General features: G+C 44.5%; 1 protein-coding gene across 2 annotated transcripts in view; it reads left to right on the plus strand.

The window, feature by feature from the left end:
• The window catches only part of ccdc66 (coiled-coil domain containing 66), a 92,009-nt gene that overhangs the window by 23,874 nt on the left and 47,736 nt on the right, over nt 1–20,399 (plus strand). For both annotated transcript variants that reach the window (XM_034165190.1, XM_034165191.1), the window contains exons 2-4: nt 10,218–10,276; nt 15,691–15,713; nt 15,843–16,043. In XM_034165190.1, coding sequence (XP_034021081.1) covers nt 10,218–10,276; nt 15,691–15,713; nt 15,843–16,043 — 283 coding nt within the window. The remainder of the gene's footprint in view (nt 1–10,217; nt 10,277–15,690; nt 15,714–15,842; nt 16,044–20,399) is intronic.

A 20,399-nucleotide genomic window follows, 5' to 3' on the forward strand; every position in this document is an offset into this window, starting at 1 on the left:
CACAACATTAAATTGTTACTTTTTGGCTCATCTATTGACCGTTCATTTGCGCCCCCTGTTGTGGGTCTGTGTCACTACACTTTCACAACAGGATATCTCGGCCAGCGTCATGGACTCCGAGGGGCGTCACCCGGCTGTTGAATGACCAATGGGAGAGCAGGGAGCGCAGGCGTCTGCGGGAGGCGTGATTGGTGAGCTACAGCACATTCTCACCGCCTTTACGGCTCGGTTGGATCAAATGACCGAGCAAAACATCCTCCTGAACCGCAGGGTGGAGGCTTTCTCCGCGTAGATGGCGGCAAGCGCTCAGGGCGCTGCTGCAGCTCCTCCTCCTGCCGACCCTGTGCAGGATATGAACGTTCCAGTGGTGGTTCAACAACCCCTCCCACCATCCCCTGAAGCATACATAAGCCCTCCTGAGCCATACGGAGGTTGTGTGGAGACGTGCGCAGACTTTCTCATGCAGTGTTCGCTCGTCTTCGCACAACGTCCCGTCATGTATGCGTCAGATGCTAGTAAAATAGTTTATGTGATTGCTCTGCTTCGGGGTAAGGCACGCGCCTGGGGTACGGCGCTCTGGGAACAGAACTCACGGTTGTTATCAGCATACACTGGGTTTGTGGGGGAGTTCAGAACAGTGTTTGATCACCCTAACAGAGGAGAGACCGCTTCAACAATGCTGCTGTCAATGCGACAGGGGCGCCGATGTGCAGCCGAATATGCAGTCGACTTCCGCATCGCGGCTGCGAGGTCGGGCTGGAATGACGTTGCGCTCCGCGCCGCCTTCATAAACGGACTGTCGTTAGTCCTGAAGGAGCATCTGGTAGCTAAGGAGGAACCGCGGGATTTAGATGGGCTTATCGATCTCGTTATACGGTTAGACAATCGGTTGGAGGAACGCCGTCGGGATCGAGGCGAAGGACGTGGCCAGATACGTGCCGCCCCTCTCCCTTCCGGTTTCGAAAAGGGGCCGCCCTCCCCACGCTCCACAGCGCAGCGCTCTGTGGGGCAACAGCTCCCCCTGCTGACTTTGTTAGGGAAACGCACAGGGCCAAAATGAGGAGGCTGATCCGCGGGGAGTGTTTTCTCTGCAGCTCAAAAGAGCACACACAGAAAAACTGCCCCAAACGGCCACAACCACAACCGCCCTCAGAGACTGGGCTAAGGGGGGGTCAAAACATTCACGTGAGACACACACAGATTGCCACACGACTCCCAGTTACAATCCTGAGCGGGGATTTAACCCTTCAAGCCCCAGCACTGGTGGACACGGGGTCAGAAGGGAATTTGCTAGACAGCAGATGGGCAAGGGAGGTAGGGCTCCCTCTGGTGGCGCTTCCTTCGCCATTGCAGGTTCGGGCACTAGATGGCACCCCCCTCCCTTTAATCACACACAAGACACAACCAGTAACTCTGGTGGTGTCTGGAAACCATCGGGAGGAGATTGAGGTTTTTGTAACTCCTTCTACCTCCCGCGTGATTTTGGGCTTCCCATGGATGTTGAAGCACAATCCCCGGATTGATTGGCCGTCTGGGGTGGTGGTTCAGTGGAGCAAACCTGCCATCGGGTGTGTTTAGGATCCTCGGTTCCTCCCGGTTTACAGGCTAAGGAGGAGGTCAAAGTCCCTCCCAATCTGACGGCAGAGCCGGTTGAGTACCACGATCTTGCTGACGTCTTCAGCAAGGATCTGGCACTCACCCTTCCCCCGCACCGTCCGTACGATTGTGCCATTGATTTGGTTCCAGGCGCTGAGTTCCCGTCCAGCAGGCTGTACAACCTCTCACGACCTGAGCGCGAATCAATGGAGACCTACATCCGGGACTCATTAGCTGCCGGGCTGATCCGGAACTCCACCTCCCCGATGGGGGCAGGTTTCTTTTTTGTGGGCAAGAAAGATGGCGGACTCCGTCCATGCATTGATTACAGGGGGCTGAATGAGATTACGGTTCGCAATCGATACCCGTTGCCATTGTTGGATTCCGTGTTCACCCCCCTGCATGGAGCCAAAATCTTTACTAAGCTGGATCTTAGAAATGCGTATCACCTGGTTCGGATCCGGAAGGGAGACGAATGGAAGACGGCATTTAACACCCCGTTAGGTCACTTTGAGTACCTGGTCATGCCGTTCGGCCTCACCAACGCCCCCGCGACGTTCCAAGCCTTGGTTAACGACGTCTTGTGGGACTTCCTGCACCGATTCGTCTTCGTATATCTGGACGATATTCTCATCTTTTCTCCGGATCCTGAGACCCATGTCCAGCATGTACGTCAGGTCCTGCAGCGGTTGTTAGAGAACCGACTGTTTGTGAAGGGCGAGAAGTGCGAGTTTCACCGCACGTCTTTGTCCTTCCTGGGGTTTATCATCTCCTCTAACTCCGTCGCCCCTGATCCGGCCAAGGTTGCGGCGGTGAGAGATTGTCCCCAACCAACAAGCCGTAGGAAGCTGCAACAGTTCCTCGGTTTCGCTAATTTCTATAGGAGGTTCATTAAAGGCTACAGTCAGGTAGTTAGCCCCCTGACAGCCCTGACCTCTCCAAAAGTCCCCTTCACCTGGTCGGATCGGTGCGAAGCCGCGTTCAAGGAGTTGAAACGACGGTTCTCTACTGCGCCAGTTTTGGTGCAGCCCGACCCTAGCCGCCAGTTCGTGGTTGAAGTGGACACCTCTGATTCAGGGATAGGAGCTGTGCTGTCCCAGAGCGGAGAGACCGATAAGGTTCTTCACCCGTGTGCCTACTTTACACGCAGGTTGACCCCGGCTGAACGGAACTATGACGTCGGCAATCGAGAACTCCTTGCGGTGAAAGAGGCTCTTGAGGAGTGGAGACACCTGTTGGAAGGAGCGTCTGTGCCGTTCACGGTTTTCACTGACCATCGGAACCTGGAGTATATCAGGACCGCCAAACGGCTGAACCCCAGGCAAGCCTGCTGGTCACTGTTCTTCGGGCGTTTTGACTTCCGGATCACCTATCGCCCCGGGACCAAGAACCAGAGGTCGGATGCCTTGTCCCGGGTACACGAAGAGGAGGTCAAAACTGCACTGTCGGATCCACCGGAGCCCATCCTGCCGGAGTCCACTATCGTGGCCACCCTCACCTGGGACGTGGAGAAGATCGTCCGGGAGGCCCTGGCACGGAGCCCGGACCCAGGAACAGGTCCGAAGAACCGTTTGTACGTCCCACCAGAGGCCAGAGCTGCAGTCTTGGACTTCTGTCACGGTTCCAAGCTCTCCTGTCATCCAGGGGTGCGAAGGACCGTGGCAGTTGTTCGGCAGCGCTTCTGGTGGGCGTCTATGGAGGCCGACGTCCGGGAGTATATCCAGGCCTGCACCACCTGTGCCAGGGGCAAGGCAGACCGTAAAAGGTCCCAAGGACTTCTCCAGCCGTTACCTGTGCCTCATCGCCCCTGGTCCCACATCGGCCTGGATTTCGTCACGGGCCTCCCGCCGTCCCAGGGCAACACCACCATCTTCACGATAGTGGACCGATTCTCCAAGGCGGCCCACTTCGTGGCCCTCCCGAAGCTCCCAACAGCCCAGGAGACAGCAGACCTCCTGGTCCACCACGTCGTCCGTCTGCATGGGATACCCACCGACATCGTCTCTGATCGTGGTCCCCAGTTCTCCTCACACGTCTGGAGGAGCTTCTGCAGGGAACTGGGGGCCACCGTGAGCCTCTCGTCCGGGTACCATCCACAGACGAACGGACAGACAGAGCGGGCCAACCAGGAGCTGGAACAGACCCTCCGCTGCGTAACATCCGCGCACCCGACGGCCTGGAGTAACCATCTGGCCTGGATCGAGTATGTGCATAACAGCCAGGTGTCTTCTGCCACCGGCCTCTCCCCGTTTAAGGTGTGTTTGGGGTACCTGCCCCCATTATTTCCCGTGGTGGAGGGAGAGGTCGGTGTGCCCTCGGTCCGGGCCCATCTTCGGAGGTGCCGTCGGGTGTGGCGCACCGCCCGTTCTGCTTTGTTGAAAGCCCGGACGAGGGCCAAGACCCATGCAGACCGCTGGCGGTCCCCGGCCCCTGCATACCAGCCCGGGCAGGAGGTGTGGTTGTCAACGAAGGACATCCTCCTACAAGTACAGTCTCCTAAACTGATGGACAGGTTCATCGGCCCATTTCGTATCCTCAAGGTCCTCAGCCCTGCCGCAGTGAAGCTCCAGCTCCCAGCTTCACTGCGGATCCACCCGGTCTTCCATGTTTCAAGGATCAAACCTCACCACACCTCACCCCTCTGTGCTCCTGGTCCGGTGCCGCCTCCTGCCCGGATCATTGGACAGTGCGCCGGCTCCTGGACGTCCATCGAATGTGCCGGGGGTTCCAATATTCGGTGGACTGGGAGGAGTATGGACCCGAAGAACGCTCCTGGGTGAAGAGGAGCTTCATCCTGGATCCTGCCCTCCTGGCCGACTTCTACCGCCGACACCCCGATAAACCTGGTCGGGCGCCAGGAGGCGCCCGTTGAGGGGGGGGTCCTGTTGTGTGGGCCGCCAGAAGAGGAGGTACTGCTGGCCCACCACCAGAGGGCGCCCTGCCTGAAGTGCGGGCTTCAGGCACAAGAGGGCGCTGCCGCCACGGACACAGCCGGGAGTGACAGCTGTTACTCATTACTTCCTGACAGCTGTCACTCATTCTTCATCATCTCACTCCATAAAACCCAGACGTCATCTCCACCTCATCGCCGAGATATCATACTTCATTGGAGGTAATATCCTCAGCCGTTTTGTGTTACAATATTATTTGTATATTGTGAGTGTTTGCAGGAGTACCGGTACCTCTGTCGGTGGAAGCTGAGAGAGCGCTAGAAGGCACTCTTTTCCCCTGAGGAATCACTACAGTACTCTGCAAGTTATAGAGTGAGAGGTGGAGGTGGCAATCCCACCGTTATTGTTACTGGGTGTGCACACACCTACACTTGACTGTCTTTGTTCTTGCCAGCAGTACCAGATCCGACAGTCGGGGACGGTGATCACCTGGGAATTCGGGACTTGCCGGCTCCAGTATTCACCAGGTTTGGTGGTGGCGGAAATCGTGTGGTTCCGGCTCTTCTCAGGACAGACGTCTTCTATCCTCGAGCCTGCCCACACGTCACCTTTGTGGATTGACTGTAATCATATTCTGAGATTGTCTGTATTTCGTTGTGCACATTTTACAACATTAAATTACTTTTTGGCTCATCTATTGACCGTTCATTTGCGCCCCCTGTTGTGGGTCCTTGTCACTACACTTTCACAACAGAAGGTTATACTTACAAAGGGGGCTTCTGAATGACATCAGGCAGGTGTCGGGCCAAGAACAGACTTGAGGCATTTCACAGTCTGCTGAACCATTTTGCACCAAAAACCTATTCCTTCTCATATCAGGGTAAGCTTTGCAGCCAAGCTGTCTATGTTATCTCAGTAACACCCTAACTTTCAAACAGCATTTTTAAAAATGTATTTATAGAAAGTATTTTTTGTTTTGTTTTAACTTCTTTCTGTTTTAGGACTTTGGTGGCAACTCTTCATTTTAATAAAAATGCAGGGAGACAACAAAAGCAGACAAACCAAGAGAGACCAAGGTTCAGAATATACTTTCCTAAGTGGAAAAGGATTCACAGTGAGAAAGTTTGAGAAACATTTGGTACGTGCAAAATGAGAAAAAAAAAAAACAAAGATTGTTATTTGTATATTTTTATATAGCATGATAAAATGAATAAAAATACAATTTCACATAATTTCACATAATTTTAACATTGTTTCTTTCAAATAGGAAGTGTGTTACAATTTGTTAAAAAACATTTTTTTCAGTCTATGTGAGCAACAGCAAAAGAGGTTCTTCAGAACTGCAAAACACCAAACCGAGCAGAAATCCCCACCAGTGATCCTCCTTCACTGAGCAGCCAACGTGAATGGACAAAGCTGAGGCTGATGCTGCCAAGTGGACCAGGTACCACCGATGAGCCTGACCCCTCACTCCAGAGGAGGAAACTGGAAGCCAGTGTAGTCGGATGATGGTGATGGAAAAGTACTCATTTTGAATACAACACAAGCTGGTAGTGGCACCCTTCTGTGCCTTCCCAAGTGTCCCCGGCACAACCGCACAAATTGCTGATATGCGATATGGCGATGCTTTCTGCAGCATGGATTTATGTTCAAAACAACAGTTCATTATTTTTGTATTTCAATTTTTTTTTTACTTTTTTCTATAAACCATGTAAATGATACTTTCTAGCTATTTCATGTGCTGACTTGTACTGTGGAGCATCATGTAGGCATAGTGTGCCACTCTGAGGACATCTGCATCCAAACACACAATCGAGAAACTCGCCAGCTGTGTGACATATTGAGGATTTTCGTCACCACGTTGCATCTGCCGCCAAGACTGCAGAAATTTCCTTGCAATAGCAAAACTCGATCACGAGTGTCATCGGCTGATTGTGTTCACGAGCACCTGAAGAAGAAAAAAAAACAGAACATTGACATTTTTGTGTTTTCCAAATATACATATGCATGTTAACTGAACAGCCTGTTTTTTGTTCAGATGTCTGTTCATTCAAAGTAGATTAGATGTGATACAGTTTATGATTTGTGTATTTTAGACAGGAAAGTCTCCATTTAGCATATTCTTTTTTTCTTGAATAAAATGCCTGATAAAATTTGACAACAGATATAGAAGTAAAATTTTCTTTTATTTAGCAATCTTTTTTCCCATGTCGTGGGTCTACAGCTTTTCAGATAAAGATTTGCAATAATTTGCTTTGAATAAAATGTGAAGAATTAGCAATCACAAGAAACTGACTTATCAATGACTAAATATATACAGAATGTACAGAAACTTTGTTTTCAGTGATTTTAGAACAAACTCCTGAGCTTAAGCCTAGTCCAGAAAAAAATTGAACAAATACCTCATATGTACGGCCTAAGAAATTATCAGCTTACTATTAAAAGAATTAGGCTACTATTGAATGTAGCTTGGTGTGTACAGGTCCCATTGGGAATCAAGGGGTAGATATTAGCCTAGTACTAAATGTGACACGCTGTGCTGCTGAAATAATTTTTTAGACACATACAAACACACCCCAGTCCAGGTCAAAATGGATCAAAATGCAGGTGGAGCTGTCTATTACCCAGGAATAAATGTTCATTTATAAGAAAAGGTGGTGGGCGAACAAACCATTCTGGGTTTTGTAAGCGGCTTATATCCTCCTCGACAGCGCCTTCGTTGTTGTTGTCGTCATCCCGACACCTCTGCTTCATGCTCGTCTTCTGTCGCGTACGGCTTGAACATATACGGTTGGAGTCCCTCATTATCTTCACTGTCGCTTCGTTCATCAGAAATTTAGTCATCTTCAAAAACGATATGTCACTTAAATCTTCGCTGTAATTGCTTACTGTATCTTCGCTGTTCATGTCTGCCATGTTGGTAAACAGATCCTCGCTTCGACACCTTTACCCGCATGACGTTGTATCTGTTGCAGCGAAAAGTAGGTCAAGCTCGGAGGTGGTAAATACAAATTCTCAAATGGATAACGAAATGTCTAAATCCTTGTTCAGTGTAATTTTAAGGTAAAAAAAAAAGACATGTGGAAAAAGCTTTTTTATTCAAGAATATGTACACTCAACAAAAATATAAACGCAACACTTTTGGTTTTGCTCCCATTTTGTATGAGATGAACTCAAAGATCTAAAACTTTTTCCACATACACAATATCACCATTTTCCTCAAATATTGTTCACAAACCAGTCTAAATCTGTGATAGTGAGCACTTCTCCTTTGCTGAGATAATCCATCCCACCTCACAGGTGTGCCATATCAAGATGCTGATTAGACACCATGATTAGTGCACAGGTGTGCCTTAGACTGCCCACAATAAAAGGCCACTCTGAAAGGTGCAGTTTTATCACACAGCACAATGCCACAGATGTCGCAAGATTTGAGGGAGCGTGCAATTGGCATGCTGACAGCAGGAATGTCAACCAGAGCTGTTGCTCGTGTATTGAATGTTCATTTCTCTACCATAAGCCGTCTCCAAAGGCGTTTCAGAGAATTTGACAGTACATCCAACCAGCCTCACAACCGCAGACCACGTGTAACCACACCAGCCCAGGACCTCCACATCCAGCATGTTCACCTCCAAGATCGTCTGAGACCAGCCACTCGGACAGCTGCTGAAACAGTTGGTTTACATAACCAAAGAATTTCTGCACAAACTGTCAGAAACCGTCTCAGGGAAGCTCATCTGCATGCTCATCTTCCTCATCAGGGTCTCGACCTGACTCCAGTTTGTCATCGTAACCGACTTGAGTGGGCAAATGCTCACATTCGCTGGCGTTTGGCACGTTGGAGAGGTGTTCTCTTCACGGATGAATCCTGGTTCACACTGTTCAGGGCAGATGGCAGACAGCGTGTGTGGCGTCGTGTGGGTGAGCGGTTTTCTGATGTCAATGTTGTGGATCGAGTGGCCCATGGTGGCGGTGGGGTTATGGTATGGGCAGGCGTCTGTTATGGATGAAGAACACAGGTGCATTTTATTGATGGCATTTTGAATGCACAGAGATACCGTGACGAGATCCTGAGGCCCATTGTTGTGCCATACATCCAAGAACATCACCTCATGTTGCAGCAGGATAATGCACGGCCCCATGTTGCAAGGATCTGTACACAATTCTTGGAAGCTGAAAATGTCCCAGTTCTTGCATGGCCGGCATACTCACCGGACATGTCACCCATTGAGCATGTTTGGGATGCTCTGGACTGGCGTATATGACAGCGTGTACCAGTTCCTGCCAATATCCAGCAACTTCGCACAGCCATTGAAGAGGAGTGGACCAACATTCCACAGGCCACAATTGACAACCTGATCAACTCTATGCGAAGGAGATGTGTTGCACTGCATGAGGCAAATGGTGGTCACACCAGATACTGACTGGTATCCCCCCCAATAAAACAAAACTGCACCTTTCAGAGTGGCCTTTTATTGTGGGCAGTCTAAGGCACACCCGTGCACTAATCATGGTATCTAATCAGCATCCTGATATGGCACACCTGTGAGGTGGGATGGATTATCTCAGCAAAGGAGAAGTGCTCACTATCACAGATTTAGACTGGTTTGTGAACAATATTTGAGGGAAATGGTGATATTGTGTATGTGGAAAAAGTTTTAGATCTTTGAGTTCATCTCATACAAAATGGGAGCAAAACCAAAAGTGTTGCGTTTATATTTTTGTTGAGTGTTAAAATGTCATGGCCTGGCAGGGGCCCTTTAAATCTATTTAAATCTGGCAAGATGTGGTTTTACAATGTCTAATATACAGTTTAAACGGGCTTTACACCAGTTTAAAACATTTTAAAATCTTGTTTAATCGAGAAAGTGCCTAAATTTGAGGTAAAGTGATTTTAAACTGAGGATGGACCAAGTTTATTCATTTATTCGTCTTCTGCTGCTTTTCCGGATTCAAGTTGAAATGACAGCCAATCAGGCAGTTTCTCCTAAGCTTCCCTATCCTTGGCCAAGTCCTCTAACTCTTCCTGGGGGATCCTGAAGCTTTTCCAAGCCATCTGAGAAATACAATCCCTACAGTGTGTCCTAGGTCTTCCCCAGGGTCTCCTCCCAGTTGGATGTGCCTGGAAGACCTCCCTTGGGAGACGACCAGGTGGCACCCTGATCAGATGCCTGAACAACCTCAGTTGGCTCCTTTCACTGTGAGAAGCAGCTGCTGTACTCCAAGTCTCTCCTGGATATTCAAACTTCTCACCCTGTCCTGGAGTCCAGATACTAGATGGAGGAATCTCATTTCTGCCACTTGCATCCCCAGCCTTATTCGTTCAGTCAGCCAAAGTTCATGACCATAGGTGAGGATAGGAGCGTAAATTGAGTCTCACCTTCTGGCCCAGCTCCTTTTTCACCACAGTCTGTTACAACGTTCCTACATCATCAGACATGGCCCAAATCCTTCTATTGATCTCACACTCCAACTAACCCCCACTCATGATGAACAAGATGAACTTGTGATGATTTTGCTGGGTGTCATCTGTATTTGAACAAATTGTCTAATAATTGTATAATATAATTGTATAATAAAAAAGTAGAGGTTATCCAAGACAGTGATGTCCCCTCTCCACAATATGCAGACACATGCATTCATCATGCTTTTATATCCATTATATCATGAACAGATATCTCTTTATTATGTTTTTGTGATATATTCTGTTATTTTCTTCACTGTGGACAGAGACGGGCTGCTGTTTGAGCTGGAAAATGGAAAACCTCGCCTGTTTTTCCTTCGTCATGGTAAGAAGAACTTAACTTTCAACAATGAGGGCACTTGTTAGAGTACAATACCTGCCCCAAGATCCACAGCACACCAGCTTTTAAGACTTCATAGCTCCGCCCCCTTAGTTACTTCACTAAAATGTAACATCTATTCAAGCTTTAGTTTCACCCATATATATATAATACACACACACAATATACTGGACATTGCCTGCGTGACGTCACCCATGGGTTTTATGTGGAGACCTGGAACAGCCGAAATGACCCCTTTTCTAGGCATTGCCATGTTGACAGCCTCGCCTCCACTGATTTATGATGAACTCATTAGTGCATGAAGGGATGGAGTGTGGGTGGCACCGTGTGTGACGGAAAATGCTAAACACACCCACCTCCTGAGTACGAAGCAGAAGTTAACAGACTAACCTCAGTTCGGGTGTTTATTAAATCGTTATTTTTGAGAAGGTGGTTCTCTTGATGGTTTGCTTTGGTGTGGACAGTAATGTCATCAGCTGCATATTTCCTCAGTAATCGTCAGTGGTGGGCACAGATAACCAAAAAATTAACTTCGATAACAGATAATCAGATAACTGAAAAGTTATCTTTGATAAAGAGAAACTGATAAACCACCCAAAAATGTATCGTAAGTTACATATAACCGATAAATTCCAGTATTGTTTCTAGTATATTTGCAACTACTAATAAACTGAATTTGAGTTTTAACACCACCATCGCTTCTGGAAACATCAAAGCGACAGCAGACCCAAACAATGAGCCCACACTTCTATGTTTAAACATCCTGCCTCCTGCTGGAAATTCTTATTTACTACACGGCTTACAGTGCAGAGGCAAGTTGAGAGCAGATACCAAGCCCAACGCTCCGGTTAGGCCGAGGTCTTGGAAAATAAAGTCATACTGACTTATGGTTTGGTGTATAAATAAAATGAATACTGATAGAATAACTCCATTAATGTAAATTCTGTCATTTGTACAAAGTTAAAATATATATCTTTTAATGTTGAATAATGCACTAATTCTGAGGTTTTGTAACAAACACAGACAGATTGCAAAGGATTCTGGGTAAAATGTACCTCTGCTAAACACTGATTGGTTCAGTCATTCACTATGTAAACCAACACATTAATGTGATGTGTGTCGTGTGTTGGTGTTTACAGATGTGCTTTTGTAAAATATTCCATTTTTTATTTGTAAAAACAGGCATTTTTACCAAGCCCTGGAAGTGTCATCACAACATGTTTTGCATGTGGAGAGAATGTGAGAATGTTCAGATGATTTATCATTCATGTGATAATTTTTTGGACCGAGTTTCAGTTTAATCACGCGTCCTGCATCGTTTAGTGTACATGGAGTAACAAGCTCCGTTTAACATCTCACGACCACCTCCTGATTGCTGATCGTATGGTCGAATGAAAATCAAACCTGTTTGATATTATTCTGGTCGGCCATCGTGAGGGTTTACTGCTGAGTGAGGGGCAACAAGCATCCTACCGCTCACACTGTCTATGTGCAAACACCGCAGAGCTGTCTTGTAATGTTTTTTTTTTTTGTCGTTTTGTTTTTAAACTTTGTCTCCCATCGAGAGTTTTTGTAAATTAAGTTTGAAAAAACTTAACTTGTGATTAAAAATATACGGTGTCTGCTCATCTTCAGGACGAATACTGCCATGGACTGCCATGAACACTACTGGCCAGTAGATGGCAGTAGAGGCCTTGAAATCTTTCCAAAACAAAATTCCAGGTAATCCATGTCTGCTGCGACATTTAAGATGCATGGAATTTAACAAACACAAATACAATAACGTCTATAAACCCAGAGAATATATTCACAACAGTTTTAGGCACTAGAGTTTAATGCTGTTGTCCATGGGGCCTCAACAGAGTGTCGAAATGCATTTGTCCTGTCGTGAATTTACTGAGATTAAGCGCACCTACTGACAGCTGTTAAAAGTGCTAACATTGTTAGCATACAACATTAACACTCTGGAGTCTTGGCTATTTTTGGGCATTTTTGGTTTTACCTTCATAATTTACCTTAAAAACTGGTTACTTTGCCTTGTTTGGTGTCATTTCTTTCAGCATAATCTCACCTGTGTGACTTTACAGTTTTTCTTTCATTCTGACATACTGCATTAAAACAGTGACCCAATATTTACCCCAAAAATAAAATAAAATTCAAAGCAGAAGAAAGTTAGGGTTTTTTTTTTTACTTTGAAAACCAGAGATACTTTTAACGAACCATTTTCATAACTTAGAATGTAAATATAAATTGTAAACTTCAAAACTAGGACTGCAAGCAGTCATATACGGGCCCTCGTGTTCGCTCCACCGCCTCCTTGGGCCAGCGTGATTTCTGTTCAGGGGCTGACCCTCATCACATGTGAAGTTTCAAGTCAATCAGACAAAGCATGAAGGAGTTATCATGACTTGATGTTCCATGATGAAGGATCAAAATGGCAGGGCCATAGCGGCCACACACTTCGACATAGGCTGTTCAAAGTGAAACGCGTGCTCCGAAATGCTCACCAAAGTTTGACGAACCCTAGCAGCCATGCCTTTTGACCTACAGAAATTCTGTTGATAACTTTTGATCAGCATGGGGTCATGAAGATGTGTACCAAATTTGACGATTGGATGAAATCCCTAGGACGAGTTTGTTCAAATGTAAGTAGAGGAAATGGCCAAAAATGGCAAAAATTTGAATCAAAACTTAAAATCAAAATCGCTGACTTCCTGTCGACATTTCACCATGATGTTAAGAGATGTTTTTGTGCATCCCAGCATGGTAAATATGTGTACCAAATTTGGTGAAGCTATGATTTAAAAAAAAAAACCCAATGGGGAGGGTTTTTTTTTGAAAATTTGTAGGGGTGCCATTTCGCTATTTTGCTGTGAGCTTGTGTGCGACCCCCAAAATACTGAATTACGGATCGGGCCAGATGACTTTGCAAAGTTTGTTGAGTTTTTGAGCATGGGAAAGGGCTGACATTTTGGCTTGAAAAGGGAATAATAATAATAATAATAATAATAATAATAATAATAAACAGCACAATTACAATGGGGTCCTTGTAGGACTTTGTACTACTTGGGCCCTAAATATTTGTAAAAAAATGTAGCATAAACAAAGTAGTATTCAACAATTCACATTAAAATGCAGGAAATACTTCATTCGTTTTTTTGTGGCCGTTTACATGCAATAAGATGCCACACAAATTCCATTTGTGCCACTCAGAAAAACAATTCCTGTTCAATGCACATCAGATGCTCCAAGAATTTGTACAGATATTCCACCTCAATATCCATGTGTATTTTCCCTAATTCCTTGTTTTTGTAGCATTTTTATTGGTATTGGTACAGACTGTCCTGGCTGTGTTAGTGGCCAAAAAAGAAAAAGAAGGAAAAAGTGTTTTGGATTTTAGAGGGGGAAGTCTGTACTTGAACTCCTGTATTTTCCGCCCCTGGAGCCTGGTGACTGCTGGGGCAGTGTGCGTCTGCACCCGGCTCTGCTCCAGGACTCGGCGCTGGAGCAGAAGCACATGATTCCTGGAGAAGATGGAAGCGAAGCGTGTGGTCCGATCCATTGGGCTGATCTGTGCGCACAGATCGGTGCATCCACTTGCTCTCGTTCGTCCAGACCAGAACAATAAAGTCCACTTCATCATCATGGTTCAGACTCTGATGACACGCTCTGTGGTTTGATCGTCTTCATGCAGTTAAAAAAAAAAGAATTGACACGCTACTCCAGATGCATGGTTATTTTGATGCACTTAAAAAATAAACTAACTACACAACACACTAACCACACATGCTAAAACACTCTGCCACACACACTGAAACACGCTCCAAGCACGGCAAATAACACACAACTTTCAAAACTTATCGTTTCTCCTTTTCGCTCTGCATGAAACCACAATTTCTCTGCGCTCAGCATACGTGGATTGGGGATCATTGTTTATTTGGTAATATATTTTACACCAGTGATAAAGAAAAATTCATGTTTTTTTTTTTGTTTTTTTTTTTTACTTGTTAACTGTTGCAGACAGAGACAGGGAAGAAAAGTCCCTTTTGTAAAATGTGTACACACACACACACACACACACACACACACACACACACACCCACATGGGGTCTGTGTGTTGTCATCAAACCCACGTGAAGTTGGGGATTGGGATTGGTTAGTTCTTGAGTTTTCCACCAATGGTAACACCCCTCTCTCCTGCTTCTGTTGAGGGAGTCCTGTTTCATTCCAGCCCTCTCGCTCCTCCAGCTGAAAGAGGAGGAAATGAGTCATTTTGCTGCAGCTGTCTGCAAAATACGCAGCGAATATGAGAATCCCCTGAAAACCTCATGTAAATTATTAATCATAATTCAAGTTATACTTGGCCTATTAACAAACTTTAAAAAGTGGTGTGGAGGTTGAAGTCTCCACATTCAACATGCATTCAAACAGACAGAGTGGAGCAGATTGTGTGCTATGTCTGCTTAATTAGGTCATGTGACGTTTGACCCAAGGGTGTGTCATTCAGATCCAGAGGGTTAAATAAGACAAGCGTTTCACTCAGTGTCAATATTGCAACAGATGATCCTTTAGGAAGTTTGACCACAACAAGCCATATATTCCATGTGTTTGTCATAAAATGCTCCAAACACACAACAACAACACAGCAGCTAATGACTCTGTTATGGTTGGAGTCGTCGTCACTGGAGTGCGCCACTGTCACTCAAAGCAACCACGCCCAAAATTATACAGAATTTTATTAATTAAAACATCTTAAACTAAGACCTTAACCCCCCCGTCGTACAGTTGTCATGGAGGAGTAAACTATCTATAGAGACTAAAACCATTTTTTTGGTACCAGGTTGTAAACATGTTTATTTCTGCTCTAAAGTTGGACGTTTTAAAATGGGCTGCTATGGGAATTTGCTCTGTTTTGGAGTCTCAACTGGCCAGTCAAGGAACTGCACTTCCTGGTTGGGGCTTGAGTGTTGTCGCTTGGTTTCACTAACCTTCATCCTACTTTAGTTATGTAGAAAAGTTAAATGAAGTAAACATTTTTATATGGCTCATCAATCCCACTTACTGCAAAATTGTAGTAGAACGTAAGCACAAAGTAATAATGATTAAACATTTTAGATAAAAAATATGACTACATTATTATTGTTAGTAGTAGTAGTAGTAGTATATGGAAAAAATGTCTTTAAAAGTGGACCTTTACTCTAAAGGTGTTGTGGAGGCCGTTCTCTCATGTTTTTATGAATGAAGGTAAAAATACGTCTACTCTAAAAAGTGAAAAACTCCTTTTTAAATGTTATATCTCCGCCCCTTTAGCCACACTCGCCCACAAACGAAATAGGATCTATTCCAGAAATTTGCTGAAAATGTGTTCATTAATATATCAAATCTTTGTTGTGCTGCAGGTGTTAATAAGCCTTCAGAAAAGGTGAGTAAAATCTATCAGAAGCATCATTACCCTCCATGCTCGCCTGCATCCACCATCAACGTCTGTTAAAATAAATAAATAAATAAATACAAATAAAAGAAAGTCCTGACTGAGCTAATGTGCCTCCAGCCACCCTTCAGGCCGAGACCTGCTACCGTCCTGAGCATCAGACAGCCGTCCTGCACCGAGGAGGTACAGGGTGAGGAGCAGTCAGTCCAAGATGCTGCAGGGAGGCGCAAGGATGCGAGGAGCAAGGTGAGAAGAGGAGCAGCAGCCTCCATCATGATGACATCATCAAAGTCACAGAACCATCAGATGGCTGCAGGCGAGGTGAGCGTCCAAAGAAAACAACCACAACAAACCCGCCACATGTTGACATGTTAACAGCCGATCCCTCTAACCAGTTAAAACCAGATATCTAGTTAGAACCAGATAACTAGTTAGCCCCCTCCTGGAATAAACAGATCAGGTCTTGAAATCCATCTGTTTGTAAACTAGAAGCGCTCAGAGAGCGCAAACCTCCGCTAAGGCCATAGGGTCACTGACATCTCATGGAATACCCTTTGGCAAAGAGACTTATTCCACATCGTTTCACGCATCTACCGTCGTGTTTCAGATTCAGTGGTTAAGCCTCTGGGGTCCGAGGGCATTTTTTAGACAGTTCACTCGCCTGGCATAAATGTTTTATTATTGCAATTAACAGCTCTCCCTGCATCCCACAATCAAGTTGTGTCTTTTTTTTCAGGACAACCTGTACTTTTAAAATACAGTGAGGAAAATAAGTATTTGAACTCCCTGCGGTGTTGCAAGTTCTCCCACTTAGAAATCATGGAGGGGTCTGAAATTTCCATGTTAGGTGCATGTCCACTGTGAGAGACAATCTAAAAAAATAAAATAAAATCCGGAAATCACAATGTATGATTTTTTTAAATAATTTATTTGTATGTTACTGCTGCAAATAAGTATTTGAACACCTACCAACCAGTAAGAATTCTGGCTCACACAGACCTGTTAATTTTTCTTTAAGAAGCCCTCTTATTCTGCACTCTTTACCTGTATCAATTGCACCTGTTTGAACTTGTGACCTGTATAAAAGACACCTGTTCACACACTCAATCAATCACACTCCAACCTGTTCACCATAGCCAAGACCAAAAGCTGTCTAAGGACACCAGGCACAAAACTGTAGACCTGCACAAGGCTGGGATGGACTACAGGACAACAGGCAAGCAGCTTGGTAGAAGACAACAACTGTTATGATTATTTATTAGAAAGTGGAAGAAACACAAGATGACTGTCAGTCTCCCTCGGTCTGGGATTCCACGCAAGATCTCACTTTGTGGGGTAAGGATGATTCTGAGAAAGCTCAGAACTACACAGGAGGACCTGGCCAATGACCTGAAGAGAGCTGGGACCACAGTCACAAAGATTACATTAGTAACACATGATGCTGTCATGGTTTAAAATCCTGCAGGGCAGCAAGGTTCCCCTGCTCAAGCAAGCACATGTCCAGGCCCATTTGAAGTTCACCAGTGACCATCTGGGTGATCCAGAGGAGGCACAGGAGAAGGTCATGTGGTCAGATGAGACCAAAATAGAGCTTTTTGGAATCAACTCCACTTACCATGTTTAGAGGATGAGAACAACCCCAAGAAAACCATCCCAACTGTGAAGCATGGAGGTGGAAACATCATACTCTGGGGGTGCTCTTCTGCAAAGGAGACAGGACGACTGCACCGTATTGAAGGGAGGATGGATGGGGTTATGTATTGTGATATTTTGGCAGACAACCTCCTTCCCTCAGTAAGAGAATTGAAGATGGGTCATGGCTGGGTCTTCCAGCATGACAATGACCCCAAACACACAGCCAGGGCAACTAAGGAGGGGCTCCGTAAGAAGCATTTCAAGGTCCTGGAGTGGCCTGGCCAGTCTCCAGACCTGAACTCAATAGAAAATCTTTGGAGGGAGCTGAAACTCCAAACCTGAAAGATCTAGAGAAGATCTGTATGGAGGAGTAGACTAAAATCCCTGCTGCAGTGTGTGCAAATCTGGTGAAAAACTACAGGAAACGTTTGACCTCTGTAATTGCAAACAAAGGCTACTGTACTAAATATTAACATTGATTTTCACAGGTGTTGAAATACTTATTTGCAGCAGTAACATACAAATAAATTATTAAAAAATCATACATTGTGATTTGCGGATTTTTTTTTTTTTAGATTGTCTCTCACAGTGGACATGCACCTAAGATGAAAATTTCAGACCCCTCCATGATTTCTAAGTTGGAGAACTTGCAAAATCGCAGTGTGTTCAAATACTTATTTTCCTCACTGTATATATGCTATAGTTGTATTTTATAAGTGTAATAAAGGTTTACAATCAGAAATAAAAAAGGAAAAAGTAAAGCGGAACAATAATTTTCCACACACATTTATTCAAAACACACAGCAAAGTATAATAAACTAGTAACACATCACTCCTAAAAACAATCTTTGGTGTGTCACGTGAGGTGAATCTGCCCTATGATTGAATTTTGGAAAACCATGTGATGGTGAACCAATTCTGATTGGACACTCACATTGCTCACCTCATCACACAGCTTCTATGAGGAGTACAAAGATGGTGGACGGTGGCTCGAAAGTCCATGGAGTTAACTTTTCAGCAAAAAAAAGTATTTCTATCTCATATCATTAAAAAGTAAATTTAGTAAAGCTTGGTCTCAGCCGTCGTATACGATGGTGTTGGCCCCAGAGGGTAAACCCTTAGATCTTCAGCTTTCAGGCTCCTCTCCTGTGGAACCAGCTCCCAATTCAGATCAGGGAGACAGACACCCTCTCTACTTTTAAGATTAGGCTTAAAACTTTCCTTTTTGCTAAAGCTTATAGTTAGGGCTGGATCAGGTGACCCTGAACCATCCCTTAGTTATGCTGCTATAGACGTAGACTGCTGGGGGGTTCCCATGATGCACTGTTTCTTTCTCTTTTTGCTCTGTATGCACCACTCTGCATTTAATCATTAGTGATCGATCTCTGCTCCCCTCCACAGCATGTCTTTTTCCTGGTTCTCTCCCTCAGCCCCAACCAGTCCCAGCAGAAGACTGCCCCTCCCTGAGCCTGGTTCTGCTGGAGGTTTCTTCCTGTTAAAAGGGAGTTTTTCCTTCCCACTGTAGCCAAGTGCTTGCTCACAGGGGGTCGTTTTGACCGTTGGGGTTTTACATAATTATTGTATGGCCTTGCCTTACAATATAAAGCGCCTTGGCGCAACTGTTTGTTGTGATTTGGCGCTATATAAAAAAATTGATTGATTGATTGATATGTATTTATAAAGAGAAACTGCATGAACTACCCAAGTTTTTTTTATTTTCTAATAAGTTTATTCAGTGAGGAGAAACAAATGCTAAATTACTGCTGTGTCGTAACTTAATTTTTGTTCACCCTTTGTGACCCGTCTTCATGAAGTTAGATGCAAAAATGTTGAAATTGGCCCTATCCTGCAATGATAAAGAATCCTAAAAAAATTACTGGATCCGGATCGTGTTCCGGATCATTACCAAAATTTAATGACTTCGAAGTTAGGCCAAGATACACCCCTGGTAAAAATCTCATTGAAATCTGTTGAGGATTTCTGAGTAATCCTGCTAACAAACCAGCCAACCAACCAACAAACAAATGGACCCAACCAAAAACATAACCTTGGCGGAGGGATATATACAACTCCAATTCCAATGAAGTTGGGATGTTGTATTAAATGTAAATGAAAACAGAATACAATGATTTTCAAATCCTCTTCAACCTATATTCAATTGAATACACCACAAAGACAAGATATTTAATGTTCAAACTGATGAACTTTATTGTTTTTGTGCAAATATTTGCTCATTTTTAAATGGATGCCTGCAGCACATGTTTACCACTGTGTTATATCACCTTTCCTTCTAACAACACTCTATAAGCATTTGGGAACTGAGGACACTCATGATTGGGTATAAAAGGAGCATCCCCAAATGTCTCAGACATTCACAAGCAAAGATGGGGCGAGGATCACCACTTTGTGAACAACTGCATGAAAAAATAGTCCAACAGTTTAAGAACAATGTTTCTCAATGTTCAATTGCAAGGAATTTAGGGATTCCATCATCTACAGTCCATAATATAATCAGAAGATTCAGAGAATCTGGAGAACTTTCTACACGTAAGCGGCAAGGCTGAAAACCAACATTGAATGCCCGTGACCTTCGATCCCTCAGGAGGAACTGCATTAACCCTTTACCTACTGAGGCTATAAATGGACGATTGGTTATAATTTTTTATTATAGCAATAAAATTAAGAAATAATGTTCTATGTTTGTGTGCTTTGGTACCCTTTTCCAAGAGTACCTGAATTTCAATTATATTACACCTGATTAACTATTTATACACATTATTTGTAAGTTTTAGCATTTAAAATGAGAAAAAACACAAAAACGAACTTGATTTTTTTTCAGTTTTTTAGTGAAAAATGATTATGTAAAGGAAGTTTGGATTTCACATTTTTAACAGGAAGCTGTAAGTGTTTACAATCAAAATAATAAATTTTGTGTGTCTAGAACTCAGAAACAACGCAGAAACAGTGCAAAAGTAAACATTTTGCAAGGCAAAAATATGCAAAAAGAAACAAATTTTAAAGTGCAGAACCAAACAATATGAA

This window comes from Thalassophryne amazonica, chromosome 3 (genome assembly GCF_902500255.1).
Source record: "Thalassophryne amazonica chromosome 3, fThaAma1.1, whole genome shotgun sequence".
Taxonomy (NCBI): Eukaryota; Metazoa; Chordata; class Actinopteri; order Batrachoidiformes; family Batrachoididae; genus Thalassophryne; species Thalassophryne amazonica.